The following is a 24494-nucleotide window of genomic DNA, read 5'->3' as shown; positions in this document are numbered from 1 at the left end:
ACGGGCAAAACTCCTGCTGAGTTATTTTTAGGCAGAAAGATTATAACGCCGTTAGATAAATTATTTTATGTTCAAAAAAGAGCCCCAGAATTCAAAATGGGTGATATAGAAAAATTAATTAAAGAAGCAAAAAAGAACACTGAAGTAGCACAAAGAAAACAGAAGCTCTATTATGATATGAAACGACGTGGAGTAACTTATAAAGTAGGAGATGAAGTATTAAAAATTAAGCATTCACTTTCTTCAGCACCAGAAGATAAAACCGCCAAATTTTTTCCACGATTTGAAGGACCATATGTCATAGAAAAAATAACTCAGGCTGTAGTGGTGTTAAAAGCCAGGAATGGTGAAACATGCTCCGCAAACCAGATAAAACCTTACTATGACCGTAATAAAATGCAAATATTTAAAGATCTTTTGCAGGATCCGGCACGGCAGGCACTGCAGGCACAAGCTCCAGAGGTGGAACAACGACAAATACAAGGGCAAACCATTAGGAGGCAGGAGCAATTGAAAAGAAAGTTTCCCCGTTGGAAAATTGAAGGTAACAAGAAAAAGAAGCCGTTCCACCGACCACAAAAGAGAGCGCACGACCACCCCCAGAATGAAGAAGGGAGAAGTACGACGAATGCAAAGAGAGCCAGGAGAAATAACGGCAGCTATAACCCGGCTCCCAAACGGAAGATCTACTCATCGGACAGGACTCTACGCAGCAAATGTCGCCGAATTGCGGAAGGACCACCAGCGGCGGAGGAAAAGATACAAGGAAAATTTGAACGGCCAGCAACGAGATCCAAGCAGGAACGAGAGAGAAGTGTCCCAGTTCCGCCAAGACCAGCGGCCATCAAACGGCCAAGACCACAGGCAGAGGCGAAAAAGAAGGTATTCAAGGGTGACCGAACTGGAGAGAAAAGAAAGCTCCTAGAGGAAGGCACTGAAGGGCGAGCCCGCACAAGAAGGAGGATAAATCAAACACGAATCTTTGCTAACTTCCAGGACTGGGCAGAGAAAAGAATGTACGAATATCACAAAGATATGTAAAATTTTATGTTACTTTGCAAACTTAAGTTAATCTTTCATTCTTACTGCAAGTGGCAGAATTCAAGATGTTTTACCTCATGTGAGGTCTACCTTTATCGCCAAAAAGGCGAGAAATGAGTTGTTACCGATTTTGGTATTATGTTTATCAATTACTCGCGCGTAAAACTAAAGTTGATGTATAATAGGAATGTGTAAATACTTGAATATTGTAAAAGTTATTGTGGAAAATTTTATTTAAAAGATTCTGGCATAAAAAAAAGTTTTGGTCTGAAAGACTTTTGAAATGTAGTGTTTCAATGTAGAATAATTGGCACTTGCTTGGAAAAGAATATAAGTTAACAATGTACTACTAATGTATGTTTTAAATTGCGTAAAATTAACGGCATGTTAATATGTTCTTATATACAATGTGAACTGTTATTTTAAATGTTAAGAAATACTGTGATATGGTAAAAGTGAAAGTAATGCCAAAAATTTTAAACTTATTCGTGTGACTGAAAAAAAGAGAAAAGTATTGTGAATATGTGTTAAAGGTTGAATGAATGTAGTTAGGCTCTCTGACGTTACACTTCAGAGTTAGCCACTTTCAGAATAGTACCTCAGGGTTTAGAGATGAAGATAAGGTGTGTTACGAGGTCTTGTCATGTTGAATTTTAACACGTTAGTGTTTTGATTGTAGGCGGCAGTATTGAACACTTGTACATAAAAACATTCGTGTTTGGTGTTTTCTTTTACAACACGTGTCAGAGAGCACGGGGAGAGATAATTAAAATAAAGTCATGAATGAAATAAGAATGTTAAGAGAAATATAAATATTCATGTGACTTGCCATTTAATTGTGTAACATTTCATTAAACTAGTTTTCCTTCCAGATCTCTGGAAGGAACCAGATTTCAACTAAAAGCTCCTGTTTAGATGCAGTACAGATGAAAAGTAATTGTCCATGGAGCTGATAATGTAAAATCAAATTTTTTTTTAATTTCTAGTTTCTAGTGAGAAATGTTTGTAAAAGATTGGCCTCGCTTTAGATTCTAGAGCTAAAAGTTTTCAACAAGGTCGTTTCAGACCTCAGTTTCAAACTAATTAACTCTGGCGGGAAGTATGTAAGGATCTTAAGTTTTACTAACGTTTATTTTATTTTAAATCTTTACTATCACTTCTTATTTTCTACTTCCGGCCAGAATTAAAAGCTTTAACTTATTTATGCAAATTTGTCTGGCGAACGCCAAGTACTTAAGTTGTGGCTTTTTACCAAGCAAGAGAGAGGAAGGAGTTAGTAGAAGCAGGCCACTTGCCTTAGCAGTTTTACTCGGTTGCTGGTTGCCTTCCAGGCCAGAGGTTTAATCCTCTTAATAATTTTAAACGTATTGTAGTGTTAACAGTTCTCTGTACTACATACGGCTTCCTGTTAATATACGGCCAATCTTCCATGTAGGTCCTTGTTTATTATCCCAAAGTTAAGTTATAATTTACTTAATATTTTTATATTCTTACGTTCAGACCACAAGTGGTTGGTCTCTGTATTCCGAAGTCCGGAAATTATTGTAAAGAGTGAAACATAAAGGGTTTCGTATACCCTTCCTGTGTATCTTGTCTACTTCCCACATTTATTGAACATAGCTTTAGTAAGCTCCCTCTTCCGAGTCAGGTCTTTGCATGTTCCCAAAGCAAGTAAGGCGGAACATTGAACCTGATAATATATCCATAGGATGTTGTAAGCCTTACTATTATGATCTAATTTTATGAGTTGCACCCTGTGAACTGTTTTGATGTCAGTTCTAAAATATTATGAGATGAACTAGTTGTAAGGCATAAGTAATTCAGTTACAGTTTACTTTTAATTATTCTTACTAGCGTTAGCAGTGACATTAACCTCTTGATTAATAGATTTAAAAAGACGAAGAGGGGAAAAATGCCGAAGAGAAAAGAACGGAGAAGAAAATAATGTATAGGGTGTGGACGTGTATTCCAAAAATATTAACCACGTACTTTCTTATTTAATAAAAAGAAGCACGAGAAAAAAGAACTTCAATAATACATTTTATTTTAAATGCGGGTTCCCCTCGCCCATCCTGAACTACTAAAAAAATGATTGCAACCACGAAAGCAGTTGAGACCATAAAACGTAATGCGAACATTTAAAAAAGATATTGATCAAATATATATATATATATATATATATGTATAAAACTAAGAAAATGAAAATAAATTGACGTTTCAATTTTAAAGCACTACAGAAGCCCTCTTCTGACCATGTTTTAAGTTTAGAAGTACAATCGAATGAGTTTTCGAAATGAGAGCAATCAGAAACATTCTGAGTCATAGCATTCAGCAGTCAAAAAATTTTATTATTAAGTTACATATTTATTTAAACTTATTCAGTTATAATATCAATTGGTTATACAGGGACCGAAAAGAAATGCTGCCAAATTTGGCGACTATTGGCGATTTCCCGCCAAATTTGGGGACAAAAATAATTTGCCAAAGCCTTGCCAGCTTTGCGATATCTTGCACTTTAGCGAGATAGGCGTTTACTGAATGTTAAATAGACATATCCCCTATAATCTCATTTTTCAGGCAGAACTTCGTTTCTTTCAAGCATTTCATATTATAATATATCAAAAAAAGTACAATTTCGCATATAATTTGCACATACGGTTTGCGGTGACATATGCAAACCATACATGCGACATTTGCATATATGTTATTATTGAAATTCTTTTTATGCGTAGTTCTTTTTATCAAATAAGAAAGTACGTGGTTAATATTTTTGGAATACGACAAATAGCAGCGCTATAAAGTGCTTATAAAATTGTTTGCATAGAGTAATCAGTAATAATACTATTTTTTTGCTAAGCTGGAAATCTGTTCTTAAATACAGATAAATTTCTAATAGTATTTTAATGTTATTATAACATGTTTTATTCCTCCTGCTTGTATTTTTAGCCTACCTTGGATTAACCATAATTTTCAGAGTTAACCGCCGATGTCGCCTACAGTATTTTCCCAATTAATTCAGGAGTTGATTGTAAACTATGTCATCGTAAATCTATGAAATCATGTATAATCGATGAATAATTAGATAAGTCCACAAACAGGAATAATTTCTGTTGAAACTCTGTTGGACTTGGTCGACCAAAGGGGTACGACTAGCACCTCGAAGAATACACATGAAATTTGACAAATAAATTAAACAGTCTAAAAAAACATTACTGTTTTTTTTTTAAGAAATAAACGCATACAATATTCATGAAAGTTGATAGTTTGGATAATCCGTTTGTTTTTCAATTAATCCTGACTTTCTTTCCCTGCACTGTCAATCGCGCGACTTTTCTAATCTACATTTCAGGTAAAACAGTTGATTAGGCGATTAAATCAAGCCAATTTGCTTCTTAATGATAGTTTGATTATTATAATCATTCAGAACTTTGAAGAAAGACTTCCGCATATATAAATTCTATTGCTATTTATAAATATACAATATACTTTGGATTATCCGCGTGCGAATTATTCGAATTGCGGATTTTTGTGCGTGACGGTGCTCACACACGACCACTCAACTCCATATGATGTGTGAGAGTGTGCAGAAGAAAAAAAATCACCCAAGTCCGCAAAGCGCTGAATTCCGTCTTTAGGTTTAGTTTTAATAACCTTCTACAATTCGCTCTGTATGTGTTTGAAGCCATCGTATCGGTTGATCTTTGGGATTTTCATTTTCGCCCAAAGGGGGTTAGCCCGGAAGGGTTATTAATTTCGCTTTGGCATTTTGCGTTTAAAACTTTAAATGTCGGTTCATTTTTCAAACTGCTGCTACCAAATACTACAGTCCTGTATTATATTTAAAGAAATTAAATAATGAAGAATCTGCATGATTGTATGTATTTTTCTTGCATTGTGATAAAACGACGGTACCTAAAGCCATCCAGTTTTGAATAACGTACTTTTCCATCCGAATATGGGCATCTGGAAGCCCAAATTTAGAATTTTTTATGATCTATTTCATATTTTGTAAAACTTTAACGAATTTTTGATTAAAAAACTCCACGATTTCAAAGCGTGCAATGGCAACACTGTAAGGGGGGAGACATTTTTATCTCCAGCGCGCGAGACTGTGTATCGGAAATTCTAAAGATATGCTCATTTAAAAATTGTTTTGCGATATTGCTATTGAACTGAATTTTCTGGTTTAACTGCGAAGAACGTGATATTTAATGTGTTTGTAACGCACAAAACGTTAAAAAAAACGCCTCTTTGGGCGGTATGTAAAATCCGAAGGCTTTCAGATTTTTTGTTTGTTTGTTTGTTTTGTTTCATAATTTTTTTGTGTGTACAATATCTCATTCTTTTAAAAATTGATTTAAAATTTTAGAACTATAAAATGGATTAGGAATGCGCTACAAATACTAAAAGCAAGAAAGTTGTTTCTACATTAAAACAAACCAAATGTTAGATGAACACAAGAGGCAGAATATGATACTAAAAATACAAGCGAAGAAGATGCTGATAATTACATAAGTGCAGAGATAGCAATTATTTATTTTGAAACACTGTTGGACTTTGTCGACCAAAGCGAATAATAGCACTCCAAAAATATTGAAATTCGACAAATAATTAAACAGTCTAAAAAAAATTACTGATGATGATTTTAACCGCAGTAGCATAGTAATCGGCGATATGTAAACACTGCTCGCTGAGAAATAAAACATTCTGACTTTTTTATGAGATTTGTAACGCAATCACATTCAAAGCCTCTAGTCAGTATTATTCTTTAATGTCATTTATAGTTTAGTTTCTTTCTTTTCCCCCCCCCTCCCCTAATGATGTTTATTCTTCCGTTATTTGCCGTGTGTGTGTTTATCTTGAATACTGATTTAGTTTACGTAGCCAAACATACTTATTCTTCATATAAAATTGCTTGAAAAATACACGCAAGTTGTTAATAGTGTTTTTCTGTTAATTAATAATGTGGATTATTCCTCTTTCATGCATTATTTTAACTGCCATCGTAATTTTGAGTTAATCGTGGACATGATCCTCGTTACTGCTTCTGTAAATTGGAAGGCGATTGAAATAATATTTTCAGCAGAGATAAATTACGTCAAAAGTCATTTCCCTTCAACTGTAATTTTAAATAAATGATTTATTACATAAAATCTAAAACGTATTTCATTACATAATTCTGAAGGAAGCCCACTATTAGGAATATGAAGTAAACTATTTAATAAAATAGTGGTATACAGGGTATTCCTCCTTATAAACTCCTTATAACGCCGTGTTGTGTGAAACCGTGTTATACGAGACTAGCAACCAACATACAATAGCGGGACGCGTTCCGAAGTGAACAATAAAGTAATTTTTAATAATAATAAATAATTTTAATGATAAATAATAAACTAATTTTTAATAATAATAAATAATTTTAATGATAAATAATAAACTAATTTTTAATAATAATAAATAATTTTAATGATAAATAATAAAGTAATTTAATAATAAAGTATTTTTAAATAAAGTAATAATAAATAATAAAGTAATTTTTAATGGTTCTCATTGTTACATCATTTAAAGTTTAATTTTTTGCAACGTCAGATGCCTTTTCTCCTTTTAACAAACGATTCAGAATTTGTACTTTCATCTCCAAAGATACAAATTTTCTTTTAAAACTTTTTTTTTTTTTAACTTTCAGACACAGTTTGGAACTAAAATATAATTTCACAATAATGCCTCCCGAAAATGACAAAACAAAGTAACCACATATACCCAAAATATTTTTTTAAAAAGTCCCAATTATGTAATTTATACAGTCTAACAAATGAACACTTGAAGCGCAAGATACTCTCTGTGTAAACGATGGGCATGACTTAATAAAAAAAAAAATTTTTTTTTAAAATAGAAAGAAAGATCAATGTGAGAAAATGCGTATATCATTGTATTTATTTTATTTTTATCTGTATAAATATATAAGCTGCTATTATGTCCTACACAGCATGACATAGTATGCAACTAAAATGTTTAGAATAAAAATTGTGTTATCGAAGTATATACATATATAAAGTGTAAGATGAAATAGGTATATTTTTTAACATGCTAGAATGTAACTCTGTTGCCGTGCTAAACGGGAAGGTTCGCAATTTTTTCTATCGTCTTGTAAGAGGGATAACCTGAACTGAATAAGGCACATTGCACAAAAAATAAAAAAGAATTGTCCCAAAATAAACATACCATATCCCAATTTCTACGAGCAGACGAACTCCAATGAAATACTCAAAATTCCAAATTTTGCGGCACTTGTAACAACATTTAGCACTCGTATTAGGTCGTCATACTTATTAACATCCACTGTTGTTACCTTTCATTCACGAACTGGTATTATTCGAGTCGACTGACAACTCGTGCTGACACCGCTTAGAAGGGGGGGAGAGAACACGACGACTTGGCGAGCTTCCAAAAAACCTGTTGCTCTCCTAATGGATTTTATGCCATCCATTTTTCGAACTACCTGTTTGCTATTATATCATCGTTAGCTGGGTCAACGATTTAAAATCCGGGACTGTGATGAGGCCAATTTGGAAATAGCATTCTCTAAGTAAAGAACATAATAATAATCATCATCTTTCACTTTCTGGGAAACAGGTGAGAGGAGAGATTGCACAGTAAAAGACCTTGGACTCGTTCGGAACTTTTCGTAAGATTGTCATTCACACACAAAAAAAAGTTACTCACTCGGCCTTGCTTTTCAGAAAACATCTCTTTGAATTCAATATAAATAATCCAGCATTTCAATAATTTTCGGGCTAAAAAGCACTTTTTAGAAAAATGGGTACTATTCGGTTTCGAGGGCCGTAAAAAATCGCCAAAGTATTGTTGATGCCAATGCTGCCAAAAATAATTGCGGCAACCCTAATAATTGCGGCAAGAAAGGAAGTATAACTGTAAATAACTAAGATTGATGTTTTAATTTAGATGAAAGGTTAATTTAATATAATACTTTTTTATTATTATAATTTATATGAAAAAGGCTAAACATGAATGGAAGCATAAGAGTAAATAACTATTTCAGATCATTATTATAATTTATATAAAAATTGCTAAACATAACTGAATGGATGCCTGCATCGCTATTTTGCTACCGACTTATCGCTAAAGCGCAATTTCATCTTGTTGGTTGTTCAAACGTAATTTTCTATAATGAATGATGCCTTTTCTTTGAAAATATTCAGAATCGGAATTCAGAAGTGCAGAATCGCTCACTTATTTATTTGCCGCTTTTTACAAGGGTAAAAACAATTGGATTTTTGTCAATTTAATTTTACTTTTTAAGTGAAAATAGGTCGATGTGTACATAGATAAAGTCTAGGGAGTGCGCAGTGCCATTTTTGTGCAAATCTGGGATTTTTTTTTTTTTTTTTTTTTTAAGTGAAAATAGGTCGATGTGCGCATGGATACCGAGTATGTGCAATTCTTAAAAACGCGTCAAGCCAACACCTCCTTATAGAAGGAGGTGTTGGTCAAGCAGTGGGTGATTCTGTACTTTACCCAAAATTCTATTGCAGACTTTTCGTCATGGGCAATTCCCAAATTGTTAAATCCATAAGATATCAAAAAAGGATTTAAGATCAAAAAAGGACTTAAAAATTAAACTAATATTTCAATGGTGTCTTAAGAAATATAGCACTATATAAACTGAGGGGAGCGCGTACACTAGATTTGGCGTGCTGTTAAATGGGTGCGTTTGCTAGATTTGGCGCTTTTGCGCATACATTTTCGCTGCAATTTTCTTACGGCCTTCAAAACAAAAGAGTACCGAAAAATGTATTAAAACTTCGCAGTTTATAACAATTCATTATTTCTCTTACATCTGTTAGTTAAGTTATTTAATATGGTAGAGCACTGGAGGCTAGCTGCCGTAGGATAATTGCTTTCGCAAGGACTTTCTAAGAGAAACGAGCTCATATGAAACTTAAAGGGCTTTATGTTGGTACTTGCCGGTTTTAAAAGCGATCAGCGATTAGTCGCCAAATTTGGCGGCGCTATAGCAAACACGCTACAGCAAATCCAAAATTATAACAAAAAAAAAAAAAAAAAACCAAGCAATACGAATTGCAAAACACCTACTTTTTTCCTCCCCGTTCAAAAGATATCGTTTCTTTTCGAATTCAAAATCATGAGAATTTTTAATTTATGAAAATGAAGTTATTTCATTCTTCGAGGCCCACCATTCTTCGAGGCCGAGCGGTAAAGTCGCTGAACACTAGTAGTTCGGTCTGAGTTCAAATCCCGCGAACGGTTTGGTTTGGTTTGTGTAATTATAGCAACGCCTCGAGGGGCTATCTGCGTAAGGGAAGAGATGCCTTCGTGAAAGACTTTCTAAGGGAAATTGACTCCTATACACGTTACACATGGGTAAAACCACGAAAACACCCATGCAGCTATCGAAACTTGGATAGAACTACCAGTGTTCAACGAGTTTAACGTGTATATGAGAGAGTCCTCCACGAAGACATCGCTACTTTTAGGCAGTTAGCCCTCGAGGCTTTGCAGTAATGACATACACCAAACCAAACCAATTTCATTCTATAAGGTGTTTTCTCTCTTTCCTGGCGTGCCTTCGTGGTGTAGTGGTTAGCACGCTGGGCCGGTATTTCAGAGGTTCGTGGTTCGATTCCCGGAAAAGGCGGTTGCATATTTTTCATCTTTTCTGCTTCCAATTAACCTAATGACTCTACAATTCTTCCAAAAAGGAGGTATTTTTACCCTCTACATGAATTTCTAAAAACGGGCATGTAATTTCATGTAACTTGATTTAGTTACATACCGCCTCAGAAGCTATAGGGGGATGCAATGCGAAAAACTGACAGAAAGATTTTTGCATCAACAACTGCTTCGCTTCTTTAAAAACTACATTTTTGACAGCGGTAGGCTGCTATAGCTAATTTATGAGCGCTTGAAAAATAAATTATAACTTTTCTAAACAGGAACAGGAATTTCTTTTTTTTGAGGGGGGAGGGGAAGAATAAAAAAGATTAATATTTTTTCCTAACATTTCCATTAAATTTTCATTATTTAAAAGCGCTGTTTTTTATTGGTATGGCGCCTGGCCACATTTTTCCCTTGCTGCTCTGATCGCCAGTAAAAGCGACAAGTACTTTTATTTTAATAAGGCAGTTATGGTATTATTTTTGTGGTTTTAGTCTTTTATTTTTCTTCATCCTTCACTAGAATGCAAACTAGTTTAAAGTTTTAAAAAGAATGAAATTTCTAGGTTTGGCGTAGAGTGAATGGCCTTTTATGCTGACTGTTTAGTTGCACTTGTGCTTTTTCTACTAACCGGCCGGCAAAAACTCGTTTGCTTTAGGTTCTCTGCATCTAACTAGACACAGAAAGCGAAACTTTAAAATTGGATTTATTTATACTCGATTCGATTTACTTTAAACTAAAACTTGTTAAGTTAATGAAAGTTCAATCTGTGTAATCATCAAGCTGACTTGTTAATAAATTGTTTATTTTAATTTTATTCTGATTGAGATTCTTCTTCAGAAACTGATTCGAAGAACCGATTCAAATTACTTAGCGAATGAACTCCGATTCCAGAAAACGAAGTAGTAGTTCTTTTACAGCTCATGGATAGCTCTTATTCGAAGCGTGCCAGGAATAGAGATCTGCTATTCATTCACGAATTGATTCATTTGACTGAGGAAGTAAACACCTGATTGGAGAAAAAAAGAGGGGAACTGTTTTTGGAAGCGTGCCAAGAAAGTTCGATTCCGATTTTAGGGGAGAAAAGAATGTTTATCCTCCCATGTTTAAAGTGAGATTAAATTTTATCATTTCCCAACTTTTTAAAAAATTGTATTCTAGAATTGTATTGTTAGTTCTATGTAGAAAGGACGTAGAGAATCTCAGGACTACTGTTCAACGAAACTATTTCAGGGAGTTTGCGTTTGATTGATTCTTCCGATCCCACTTCCCCCTTCGATTCTTTTAGCTTTTCTCTCCAGCCTCGCGAACCGGTCCCAATCGGTCGCTGTTCATTTGAATTTTTCCTCTCTTCGCTTAATCCTGGAGAATCACTCTCGATTCACCACTCGTTCCAGATCTTTTTCAATTGAGGTTGGAGGATTTTCCTTATTTTGCACAACACATTTATTTTAAGTTTTCCTGTTCGCAACTTCTTAACTTCTCAACTTCCCCTCGCATTCTGTCGCCAAGATGTAAATTTAAAGTGCTATATTAAAATTAAAGTGCTATTTAAACGTATGATTATCTCAGTTTATTCAGAGTGTGTTTCGCTAGTCAAACGCACTTTTCGTTGTTATTTCGCGGTCACTAGTAAGCCTCTTGGCCTTATCAGTTTAGTATCACGCCGGTTAGATTTCTGTGAGTCCATCTCTTAGGAGTAATTTTGAAGTGCGTTCTTGCACTCGTTAATTTTACAGAATTTGATTTGTATTATAGTCTGCGTTTAGTTACCGCCGCAAGTGAAAGGTGTTTTGTAAAGCACGAAGTCCGTGCTTTCTGTGAAATTAGTTTGATTTAATAAAGGGTTATTTTGGACCCTTCTTCTGTGCTGGTATTTAATTCACGCTTGTGCGAGAATTCGCCAGGTTCATTGTAAGATGTAAGTTAGTGTATGTGGAAAAGTAGAAATAGGTCTGACACGTTTAGTGACCGACGAGTCGTGGAAAGGAACTGATTCATTTCAGTGAGTGAACGAGTCTGTTCCAATCTCGCAAAATAGCAGCTTTTGTTCATCTGTGGTTAAGATGTTAGACTGGGCAAAAATTTCTCCGACAGTCTTTTACGGTTACGGATTAGTTATTCGTTACTTTTAATATGGTAACCATGTGAAGAAGCTTTACCAGTTCTCCTCAGAAAGTTTTGCGGGAGGACATCCTTCTCCTTACGCAGCATGTTGCTTGGTTATATTCAAGTAATTCCTTAATTAAGTACTCATCTTCCAGGTTATCACTCCGAACTGATTTTGTTCATCTTTTCGCAGTCCGAATTCTGCCCTTTGTAAAATGAATCGGAAAAATATTCCAATTTCAATTTTTATTATTCCTGTAGCTATTTCAAATGCAGAAAAAGTCAACAGATCTCCCAAATTTGATTTCGCCCGTTTGTTCTAGAATTTTGTACAAGGCAAGCACTTTTTTTTTTTTTTTTTTTTTTTTTTTTTTTCACTTTTATTTTATTTCATATTTTTGTAAAATGAGCAAGAGTTTTATCGAAAAAGAGGATTTTAGCGTTGAAGAATTTATGTCACTGGTAAAATCATGTTCTTCGATAAATGTTAATAAATAAATAATCATGTTCATGATAATAAATCATGTTCTTCGCAAGTATTTTTTCTAACTACATTCTGGCAGGATATGTATGAATATTTTTGCTCACAAGATTCTGATTTCCCATTGACAGAGCTAAAAATGTTTACCGTCACCTAATATGCAATTTTGCATGGATAAAGTTACAACTTTAAGAAATAACAGTATAAATAATTTATACTATAATAAAATGCTAATGATAACAATCAATTCAGAATTTCATGATTATAAAAATGGAAAATAATAAATCAATGATTTTTTAATGAAGTTTATGAAAAATATATGACGGATTATGGTAGAACATTTATCGTATTTTACTCGTGTATTCACCCCCCTTTTCCTATTAACTTTACCACTTGGATACCGGAAGCGAAAATTTAAATGGTGTATGCTACGCCTGAAAAGACGCTTTAAATGATAAATATTAAAAAACTCACATAAAGAGATACTAATTATTATTATATTCTTTATTTCACATGAGTTATTAATTTCAAAAATATTCCTTTTACTACCACAAATCAGCAAGTAATTGTATTAATAACGTTACATACAGAGGGAAATACGAAAATTTCCGTACAGGTAACCCTCTTTTCCTGGCTGTTCGTGTATCCGGAAGGAGCTATCAATGTTTGCTGGTCGTAGCCACTCCACTTTCGCGGATTTACTTTATGGGACCTGCTGTTAGCTTTGAGAATGCTGAGTTATTGTCACCACTACAGCTAGCTCTAATGACTAGGTGCACTGATTACTAATGAATCGATTCTAATTACTAGGTGCCAGTGATTTACTTTCCCGAGCAATCCAGATGAAATGACGCTTCTATGCAGACAAAAATTCAATACCATTTTAACTTAAATCTTTATATTGAGTGTCTGTTTGAAAATTCAGAAAAATGTACAGACTTGACCGTACTAAAATTCACACTTGAATTTTACTCTAAGAGGAGCTACACGTCTAATTGAAGTAATTCTAAAGTACTAAGCTTTCAACCTTTAGCTTGCCGATTTGGACAGGATTATAATAATCAGCAAATACTGCTTTTTAGAGGTTCCATCTTTCAGCCTGTGCTCTTATACCAGGGACCAGACTCAAATGACGTTCTCTAGATTGCTGTCAACTTTAGACAGGCTCAGACATCAGCCATCAGATAACTGAAGGCGACAGACAACTTCTCCAAGTCCAAGTGCCGCTGATATGCCACGCATATCATATGTAGAGTTTTCCTGGTGTGTGGTGCTTGGAAGTGAGGCTTTGATGTTGAGAAGGGGAGACCGCAAGACAGCACTGGTCTGAGAAATAACAGCACGTCCTGGAGTGGGAATCTAAAAAAGTATCAATTTACAAAAATAAAAGTATGTACAAAGAGTCAGATCTATAATTCTGCACGTAGGCAGTGACGTCATCGTCATTCACATAGTATTTCGTTGAGAAGTTTAATATGTTAAACTCCATTCGTAATATTTGGCAAGTGACATATCAAAATGCACAGAAAAATAAATGCTATATCATGGATAACATTTGGTAAATTTTATCAATAAATAAGTAGAGATCGTAACCTAAAGCCTTGACACAGTTCATTCGGTAAAAGTTGTGATGTGATTGGCCAATCTAAATCAGGTGATGTTTTATCGCTCCTGTAGGAGTGCAAACGTTCACAATTATCAGTAATTTCCTCAAAACGCTGATAACAGGTAATGTTTGATATTTTTCATGGATGGCGTAAAAATGCATTTTAAAATATAAAGATAGTAAAAATAAAACAATGTGGATGCAATGGAGAAACATTGCTATTTACAACAATCTAGTCGTAGACATGTCACTCCATGACATGATCGTAGGCATGTCATGAAGATGGATCATACCCCCATAGCACAAAACATCCTCAGGATGTCCCATTTAAGTCGCAGTATCCCGGGACATACTTAGGATGTCCTAAGGATGTTGATTCTCAGATGTCCTGAGGAGATCGTAATTTAACATCCTGAGGATGTCTTATTTAAGTCGCTATGTCCCGGGATATGACAGGATGTCCTGAAGATGTTGATTCTCAGATGTCCTGAGGAGTTCACCAATTTCACATCCTGAGGACATTCATTCTGCATTGTCCGGAGGACTTTCGTTGTCAAACATTTTGAGGATATTTGTTCTCAAATTTACCAGTTTTAATTTTTTGACATTGCACATCTGAAACTTGCACATTATTTTATTTTTCATATGTATTTTACTAAGTTGTTTCTAAATGCTGTACATTAAAAATATTGATATGATTGATGATTTATTCTTGTTATTTTGTTATTAATTTTAACTGCTATTTTTTCTGACGTTTTTAAAAATTTATTTAGTCATGGAAAAGATTTTTTTCAATGGATTAGCATTTTCTAGAATATTTGCAAAATTCTAAATAACATATATTTTTTTTTTATAAAAAATGTATAAATTACATGTATAATTACTTACAGATTACAAACCCTACTACAAATATAGGTAAAATTAGATATATATATATTTAATTACGGAAACCAATTTTTTTTTAAATTTGGGTATAGAGACATTAGGTATTTTTTTGGAAGCAGGAAACATGAAAAATTAGCAACTGCCTTCGCCGGGAATCGAAGGACGGACCTCTGGAATACCGGCCCAGTGTGCAGAACGACTACACCACGAAGACACGCTAGGTGTGGTGGTGGTGTATTTAATTATGGCAAAGCACACTAGGGCTATCTGCCTAAGGGGAGGGATGTCTTCGTGGAGGACTTTCTAAGGGAAACTGGCTCGTATACACGTTACACGTGGGGAAAACCACGAAATACACCACGAAGACACGCTAGGTGTGGTGGTGGTGTATTTAATTATGGCAAAGCACACTAGGGCTATCTGCCTAAGGGGAGGGATGTCTTCATGGAGGACTTTCTAAGGGAAACTGGCTCGTATACACGTTACACGTGGGGAAAACCACGAAAACATCCATGCAGCCAGCCCGTTCGCGGTATTCGAACCTCGGATCGCACTACCAGGGTTCAGCGACCGCTCGGCCGCTGGTGGGCCGAAGACACGCTAGGAGAAATACCTTATATTACTTCTCTTTTTAAAGGCCGAATTTTTTTTTAAGGAGATCCAATCACTAAATCCTGGGTGTGGATATACCTCATCCAACACCTTTTTAATTCGGGGGCCACTGTAGAGACATTAGGATTTTTTTGGGGGGGAAGCCGTAGAGATGAAAAATTAGCAACCGCCTTCGCCGTGAATCGAACCACGGACCTCTGAAATACCGGCCCAGCGTGCAGAACTATTACACCACGAAGGCACGCTAGGAAAGCGGGAGAAATACCTCATAAGGAAATTTTTTTTCCTCTAATTACAGGACAGAAAATGTTTTTCAATCGCGCGATCTGTTATTGATATTGAATTACAGTCGTGCGATAATTTCGCAGTAAAGATACATCTCTGATGACTATCCAAGATTCTAGAAACTTTGGTCTTATATAGAGATGGTCGTCTTATAGAAATAATGCTTAATATCAATATTTATTTATAATCTCAGAACTATTGGTCACTTTCAGAAGTGGTCGTTTGAGAGGCGATATTCTATATATTTATTTACTGATACTCTCAGATTCCAAAATTTGTTTATATTCTCAGAAATATTGGACGGAAGGTGGTCGTCCCATACATGCAAAATTTTACATTTCATTAAAAATGAATTCGGCATTATTTAACTATTTCCCTTTTAATTAATTAATTAGATAAAGAAAAAATTAGGAAATAGTACTGTTTATTACGGAATAATGTAGGAAGTTCTACAGAACTATATTCTTTCGCGTCATTGCACATTGTATCCGGCAAACTACTAGTTCCTCGTATTCTTCCGCAAATCCGTAAACATCTGTCTGATTTGAAACGAAATCCAAAATGACTGCGCTTGAGGTTAACTTGTATGGATATTTTTTGTTGCATGAAAGGTAAGTTCAATTGCAATACTTGTATGTTTACTTTTTTTGCTTTTCGAATTTATGTCATTTTGACAGTTAAATGTTTCACAGCTTTATGAATTGTTACCATTCTGTCGTGAATTACGTGTATCTCAATGGCTGGCTGTCTTTTCAAATATCTAATTTGCCCTGCTATCCAAATGTTTATGACTGAATTTTTTTTAGTCTAGTTTATGCATTCAGTTTCAAAATAATATGTGTGATTAGATTGCTTATTATTTTATTGCAGCAATAAATTTATGTTAAATAGTTTGAACAAATGTATAAAAATAAGAGTTTGCATTGTTTTGTCCAAAATATGTATGGTTGAAACATTATCTTAATCTAGTTTGTAATTCAAGTTTTTTTTGGGGGTACTGTTCTGTTATTGGGACCAGAATCGGAAATGTATGAACCTGTGTTCGTAAGTATGTGCATAGATGTGTATATGTAGACATACAAATATACAAGCATACATAAATACAATTCTGAACCCGGTCCTGATAACAGAACAGTACCTTTTTTTAATCTTTTTTGAATATTTTATAAAAGGATTAAGCATTTTTCAAACTGCATATCATTTTAAGATTCGACTTGCAGGAAGACAAAATATGGTCATTCAATCAAATGCTTATGATTGCTTTTAACATTTTCTCATAAATATTGTTTGCATTTTTATTGTATTTTAGATACTTTAGTTATGTAAAGTGAACATGAGAATATTAGGAAAGCTGAAGAATATGAATAGCTACCATAATACATGTATTTTTTCATCAAGCCCATTGTTTTAGAAACCAATGCACCATTATTATATGCTGGCTTATTTTATAGTTATATGCAGTTTAATTTTATGTTCATGTTACTGTAGTATTGTCATTATAATAAAAGTATTGATAATTTTTGTTGAATCTTGCAAGTTGCCTAACATTCAGAATTATTACTACCGAATTTTACTGATAGATATTTTTCAAGTTGACATAATCTGTCTGATAAATAAAATAAACTGGTGTTTAAATTATATGCATTTCTCTTAATGTTTCATTGAAAGTGAGATGGAAATATAAATGCTATCCAGAAAAGTGAATTTTTTTTGCCTGAAATAACAAACTGTACTAAATGATTAATGTTTATATCATTTTAGAAATGTCAATATTAAAGTTTCTCCTTCTCTTCTTTGATTTTGAAATAATTTATAATAAAATAATATATGCATAAGTGTAATTAATGTAAAGTGTCATTCAATAATATAATTTATTTTTACTGATATTTTTATATTTCTTATCTGGGTTTTCTTTTGGTGTTAGAAGGAGGAAAAGACTGTAATGTTTTAATTAAGGAAATAATTAAAACATTACAGTCTTTTAAATAACACAGTTACAGTAATGTTTATTGAAGCAATCAGTACTGTGTGATTGCCAGTGATTGAATAATGTTAAAATGCATTGTTCATAAGGAAATTTGCTTATCTTTGTGTTATAGATTTTATTTTGACACAAGCTGAAATTTGAATTATTGGAAGCACTTTGAAAACCCGAATTATTTCCTGAATCATTAATCAGGCCAATATATAACATACAAATTTTCATACAAAATTATTTCTTTGAGCATATTATAAAGAGCTCATTTAATTTTATTATTTGTACAAATTTTAGGCAAAAGTAGCATGTAACAGTTAAAGATTTATTGAAGCCTACTTGTTACTTGTGGTAACAAAGAAGTGTGAAAGATATTGCCACATTAGCGAATATGACGATCATTGATGCTTAGTTTAGTAATTTAATAATATATTGAGAAATGCTGGGAACTTTCAGAAGTAGACATTTCGGAAATGATGGGCTTGATAAGAAATTTACATGGTTTTATTATTTATTCTTTAGTTAAGAATGGATTTTAGATGTTCATGTGAAAGAATTCTGTTTAATTATATGTGAAAGAATTGTTAAAGTTTGGCATTTGAAAAAATGAATTAATAATATGCAATTATCTTTTTATTATACATATATTACTATATATTTCTAATGCGCTATGTAAATGTCAGTGCTAAACAATTGAGATACTATTGTCAGGACAATCTTTTCTTATACATGAAAAATTCTGATACTTTCTTATCATCTGCCCTCACAGCTTCAACTTATGCTAAAACAGCAAGAGTATGCACACGATAATAGCAAACTATGAATATGCATACCACACACATGTATTTACATGCTTTATATTTAATCTTTATTTCTGAATAGTATTCCATTGGATGAAAAATATGTGAATATTGACCCAATGTATATATTTTTGTGTGTGTGCATCCTAAAATTTCTTGTTTCTTATAAAGTGCTTATTTGAATTACTACTTGTGAACAGAGCAGTAGATATGAACCATAAACTAACCATTTTGCCAATTTTCACAGCTTTGCAGATAGTCAGAAAGCACCAAAATTTGTAATAATGTTAAGTTTAAATGATGTTCTATACTTTTGTGTTAATTTTTCTATTCTATTAATTCTATTACTGTGTTATCAAACTTTCTGCAGGAATTTCAACTGGTTAAGATGTTATTACCATGTGGAGAAGAATTTGGTTTTCAAGCTAGAAAAAATTGCAGCTGAAGGATTTTGTAGAAGGTCAGTCAAACTGGTTTTAGTTAATTATAATTTAATTTTGGGTGAAGAATTCTCAAATTTATTTATCATAAGTGTCTAAAGGTCTTCTAAATTAAATTCTGCTTGTTTTTGAAATTTTTCATGACATTCATTCTTTGATTATTATTATTTTTTTTTAATTTACTAACTTATATCCAGGCACATAATGTTGCATTTAATGCCATACCTTAAATATTGTAAAATGTTAAAATAATACATTTCACTTAAAAATGTGGTTGTGACAGTAAATTTTCTGTTACATTTAATCATATCTATAAACATTGGTATACATCATTTTTCAATAATCTGTATATTATTTTGTGCATTTCTTTTACATCCAAGATCTGGCATATGACTTGCTTTTCAAACTGATAACATGGTGTAATAATGTAATCTAATGGTTAAAGTTTACTATGGAACGGGCCAAATTTAATAAATTATTCTTTGATAGAAATTTATTCATGTGTTCAGTGTGTCTCATCTCTTTAAATTGCTAAAGTAAATTTTATGTACTTGCATTTAGGAATTTTGACTGTATCAGAGTAATTTTGTTTCAGTTATTATAACATGCAAAGGAAAAAATTCATTCATAGCTCCGTATTTAAAATTAGTTAATTAAAGTCCTTAATAAAGAGGGACATTTTGTTGTTTTTAATGTCGATAGAGTTTAATTCAAAAATATGCCACATTAAGGGTTACTTTTTAACCTAATTTAAAATTTTCATTTTTTTAACATGTCCAATAATTGTTATTTTAACTCCGATATTGTAATAATATCAAAATTCCTTACTTTTTGATAGGTAATCCAAATGTAAAACAAGAAAAGAAAAAATTTAAATCTAGAAGTATATTTGGTACTTTTCCGTTTGGCCGGCGCAATTTCCCATTTCGCCGGCGCAAGCGATAAAGTCGCCGATAATGGTAGAACTGATGCCAAAGCGAATATCTTTGCTGATAACCTTTCACGGCACTTTTTCAAAACAAGTCGCTGAGATTTATTATCAGATTTACCTTTTTTTTTCAATATTGGCATACAGTTACATAGAATTTTTTTAATTATAATATTGAAATAATTCTTGCATTTAAACTCGTATTCCATACTGAGATTTAACTTGAAATTAATGTAGATAATTCCTGAGAGAATCAGATTTTTGTAGCGTATTTTACGTGAGATGAGATCGTTTGGGATCACGTGATATTAAACTGCGAATCAAGAGGTTATACCATGAAAGCATAGTAAATCTTTAATTTAACGTCTTTAAATTCTAAAATTAACGTCTTTTACAAATATGTCAAAAATGGATGAAAAACCAATGAAAATTTGGGATTTGCCCAGGACAGAGGAAGAATCTGTCAGATTCCTTCAAGCGAAAGGCGTTTTGCCTAACATTGCTATTTGTGAAAATAATCATGAAATGAAATTATATTTCGGAGACGAAATTCAATGGCGTTGCAACCTTTCAACTTGCCGCAGTAAAAGAAGTATACGGAAAGGCACATGGTTTGAATCATCGAGATTGAGTTTCTTGAAGTGTTTAAGATTCATTTATTGTTGGAGTGAAGAATTAACTTCAGTTAAATGGTGCGAAAAGCAGTTGGAAATCAGTCACGGAACAGTTGTGGATTGGAATAACTACATGCGAGAGGTTTGTGTGGATTCTTTACTTAAACGTCAACAACGCAAAATAGGAGGCCCTGGTATGATCGTTGAAGTGGATGAAAGTATGTTCACGAAGCGCAAAAACAACGCGGGACGGATTTTACCACAACAGTGGATCTTTGGTGGAGTTTGTCGTGAAACAAACGAATGTTTCCTTGTGATGGTGCCAAACCGATCCATGAGTATTATATTAGAGGCAATAAATGAAAACATCGAAAAAGGAACTACAATATATTCCGATTTATGGAAATCATATTGCACTGAAAAACTGGAAGAGGAAAGTTTCGAACATTTCAAAGTGAACCATAAATACAATTTTGTAGATCCGGAAACTGGAACGCACACGCAAAAAATTGAAAGACTATGGGGAAGCGCAAAATGGCGGAATAAGAAACACAGAGGAACTGCTCGGCATCATCTGGAAAGTTACCTCGCCGAATTTATGTGGCGAAAGGACACAAAAGACCCATTTGAAAAAATTCTAAACGATATTAAAATGTTTATGCCTCCAAAATAAAAATTAAAAAAAAAATGTTTAAAATTCTTAGAATTAACATTTCTTAACATTTTTTTATGTGTATACCGTGTGTTGTCACCAATAAGGTCTGCTTGGCAAGATTTGCGCCGGAGAAAGGGAAATGGCGAGGTTTGCGCCGGCGAAACGGAAAAGTACCGTATATTTATTTCATACCTCTAACAAATAAAAACAACACAAGCACTTTTTACTGTCTATCTGCATAGTGTGGCATGTCCAGTAAGACTGAGATTTGTATGGCCAAATCCATGTTTCAGTTAAAGGAAAATGCATGCGCAGTCTTCTGATTTTCCCTTCGATTAAGGATTCTGTATATACTAGCATAAGAAATATATTAGTTAATGCAGTGTTATACATCAATATTTATAGACAATTATTGTGGCTATGTTTATTATAATTTTGTTCACTGTAATGCCTGGAGTGCCTAAACCATCATGCTGTGTAAACAAAACTCAAATCTTCATCTCTGCATACTGCTCCACTAGTGTTTAAACCACTGAAATGGTGATTATGGTAGAACATCTTTGGTAAAAATTTACTCTACTGTAACCCTTGGCGAATCGTTTCTTTTTTTTATATCAAGATCGGCACCTGAGAGGATCGGCACCAATTTCAAGGTGACCGCTACACAAAACCAAAATAAGAAGTCAAAGACATACACAAACTCTGTGTCCATGTACACATCGACCTATTAAAACAGAGAACTGCACAAACTGGGCATTGTGCACTGCGTTAATTTTGTCCATGTACACATTGATCTATTTTTACTTTAAGAAAATCAGAAAGTTAAAAATATCATAGTTACCAGAAAAAATTCGCCACTGTCTTAACACACAGACAACCAAAAATACATAAACAGAGAGGAATAAGTTACCAAAAATACATATTTCCTAACATAAAAACATTAAACAACAAATCTTCTAACAAAAATTAACACACAGAGACAAAAAAATAAATGAAACATCATTTTTTTAACATACCTTTTTTTTCACATGCATATGTTTAGGCTTCCCACCACCATCCTCCAGGTAAGCAATTCAATTAAATTTTTCGTCTCTTAGTCACCTCAGACATACTCAAACGATGGTACCCACACCAAAATAATAAATAGCATGTTCAAAATACAAGACCATACCACTTCCGTGCAACCAAACACAGCAATTGAAAAGAATGGTAAGAACCAAAAACCTGGGACCGTACAAAAGGTTTACTATTAAAAAAAGTAGCCCAAAACTAAATTTATCACAGCACATTGGCAATATTTGCAGAAATAACTCCTTTTTATTGACAAATTTTTTTTTTTTTTTTTTTTTTTTTTTTTTTTTTCCCCAAAGGCTACTTTTGCCAACATTATCAACATTAGGGTTACCGAAAAACTTATTTGACGCAATGGGCTTCCACATTTCACAAACAACCAATACCACTTTGCGATTTTTTTTCGGACAGAAACCAGGGTGTACCATACAGTAAAGATTAGCCACATCTTCATGTACTACTGTTACAAGAACTTCTTTGGTAAATTTCTGCGGTTAAATTCAAAAGTTTAAAATTGCATTAACATGATCAGATTCAGAGTCATAGCTAGGGTTTTCAGCGCTCAGGGACAACTGAAGATTTCGTGCCCCCTACTGCTTGCCAAGGATGGAAAACATTTAATTCTGAAATGTTCTAACATCAGTTTGGTGCCCCTTGGATTCTGCACCCGGGGACAGATGCCCCCCTTGACCCCCTCTAGCTACGCCCCTGATCAGATTTTATTTTCTGCACGTAGCTAACTATTACTTATGTGTTGTCAGATAAATGTTACCAGATGCAGTTAATTATTTTTTACTTGCCAATCTCATGAGACAAGTTTTTTTTGCTCCTGCAAGACTTTACTTTGTGTTGCAAAATAAATTCATTCTCACTCTTTTTGGACTTGCCTACACATTAAATTTAAAATAGTTTTATGAATAGGTAAGATGTGATTATCATAATTTTGTTTCTCTCTTTATCTTGGCAACTTTATATGTTGATCCAGGTTACCTACCAGTGGCTGATTGATAAAACTGCTCATATGTTCAGCTGGTGGTTTGAGTTTATTTTCTGACATAAAAAATTTTAAAAGGCATCCCCCATGTTTATTTTACTATAATCGAAAAATCAAATAATTGCTACTCTGTTTATAGGTACTAAATGTTAAAATATTTTAAATGTTTCCTTTAATTTGCATTCTAATAGTCATTTGTTTAAATTTAATTATGAATTATATTCACATATAGTAATTGTGAGTGTTTTTTTTTTTTTTATTTTTTTTTTATTTTAGGTGCTGTGAAAGGCAATGACAGAGATCCAATTTATCAAGAGTTCTTATATACATAAGAATACATGGATATAAGATTGTTTTTCATGAATTCAAATAAAATGTGATAAATTGGATTAATAAAAACTATTTTGAATTTTGAAAAGTGTTTTTCCTCTGTTAATCATAATATAGTGCCATAAATTTCTGAATGTGTTTATTTTTCATCTAAATAAATAGCTTTACAAAAATTTGTCATATTAATAGATATTGCATAATTTAGCATTATTATAAATATTTATTATAGCAGATTTAGCTGAACTACTTTTTTAGTCTCTTTGCAGATGAAGTCACAAAGGTAAGTGGTTAGATATTTTTCTGTATTCCCCATTAAGTAATTTTATCTGGTAAATTACCATTACTTATATACTAAAGGTGAAAGAATAAGCTTTCCTTGAAGATACAAAAATTTGCAGATATTTCAAAAAATTGGTATACGTAAAAAAGTTCTTAAATTGCCACATATGCGAAACTGAAAATGTTATATATGAAATAGTTCAGAAATATAAATATTTTCACTATTTTTTAACTATAATTCACTGCATTTGTTATATATAATCACAGTTTAAGGTAGCAGTGCTTTTCTCACTGTGATTTCTCGTGTATTTTGATTCATAAATACAGGTACATAAATCCACGTATTTTGATTTCTCTTTTGAGACCGAATAAAAAATGAACTAAACATTCTCGTTGACATTGAGAGTTGAATAAAAGCTCACTTCAAAATAAAATGAATTAATAAATTTATGGAAAATTTTACATTGCATATATTGAGCAGAAAGAGTAAACTGAATATACTTAATGGAATTAATAATTGGTAGATTTGATAGCAGAATAAAATGCCTTAATTGCATGGTAAACAGTAGATCTTTTGAAGTTTTTCTATGTTGCGTAAAATGCAGATTTAAATTTTTGATATTGATTGTCATATAAATGGCAATTACTGTTTTATTTTGCTCTGAAATGAATGGTTAGTAATAAAATTCTGG

At 33.1% G+C, this 24494-nt stretch overlaps 1 protein-coding gene and 1 long non-coding RNA gene across 3 annotated transcripts in view; one reads left to right on the top strand and one right to left on the bottom strand.

Moving 5' to 3' along the window:
• The window catches only part of LOC118202686 (sodium-dependent nutrient amino acid transporter 1-like), a 166262-nt gene extending 158791 nt beyond the window's left edge, over positions 1 to 7471 (bottom strand). The window contains exon 1 of one of the 2 annotated variants that reach the window (XM_035374862.2): positions 7264 to 7471. In XM_035374862.2, the coding sequence (XP_035230753.1) occupies positions 7264 to 7266 (3 nt within the window). In that variant the 5' untranslated portion in view covers positions 7267 to 7471. The remainder of the gene's footprint in view (positions 1 to 7263) is intronic. The other variant, XM_035374864.2, reaches the window with a different exon arrangement.
• An 8784-nt stretch (positions 7472 to 16255) lies between these two features.
• Positions 16256 to 23611, top strand: LOC146998163 (uncharacterized). The gene is made up of 3 exons (XR_015040025.1): positions 16256 to 16327; positions 18862 to 18951; positions 23470 to 23611. It is a non-coding gene; the product is annotated as an uncharacterized LOC146998163 (long non-coding RNA).
• The last annotated feature ends 883 nt before the right edge of the window (positions 23612 to 24494 follow it).

The sequence above is a fragment of the Stegodyphus dumicola genome, chromosome 3, assembly GCF_044657685.1.
Source record: "Stegodyphus dumicola isolate Sdum_Otavi_A_Nest chromosome 3, ASM4465768v1".
Classification (NCBI taxonomy): Eukaryota; Metazoa; Arthropoda; class Arachnida; order Araneae; family Eresidae; genus Stegodyphus; species Stegodyphus dumicola.
Note: the sequence above shows the minus strand (reverse complement) of the source record. Positions and strands in the feature narration are given on the sequence as shown.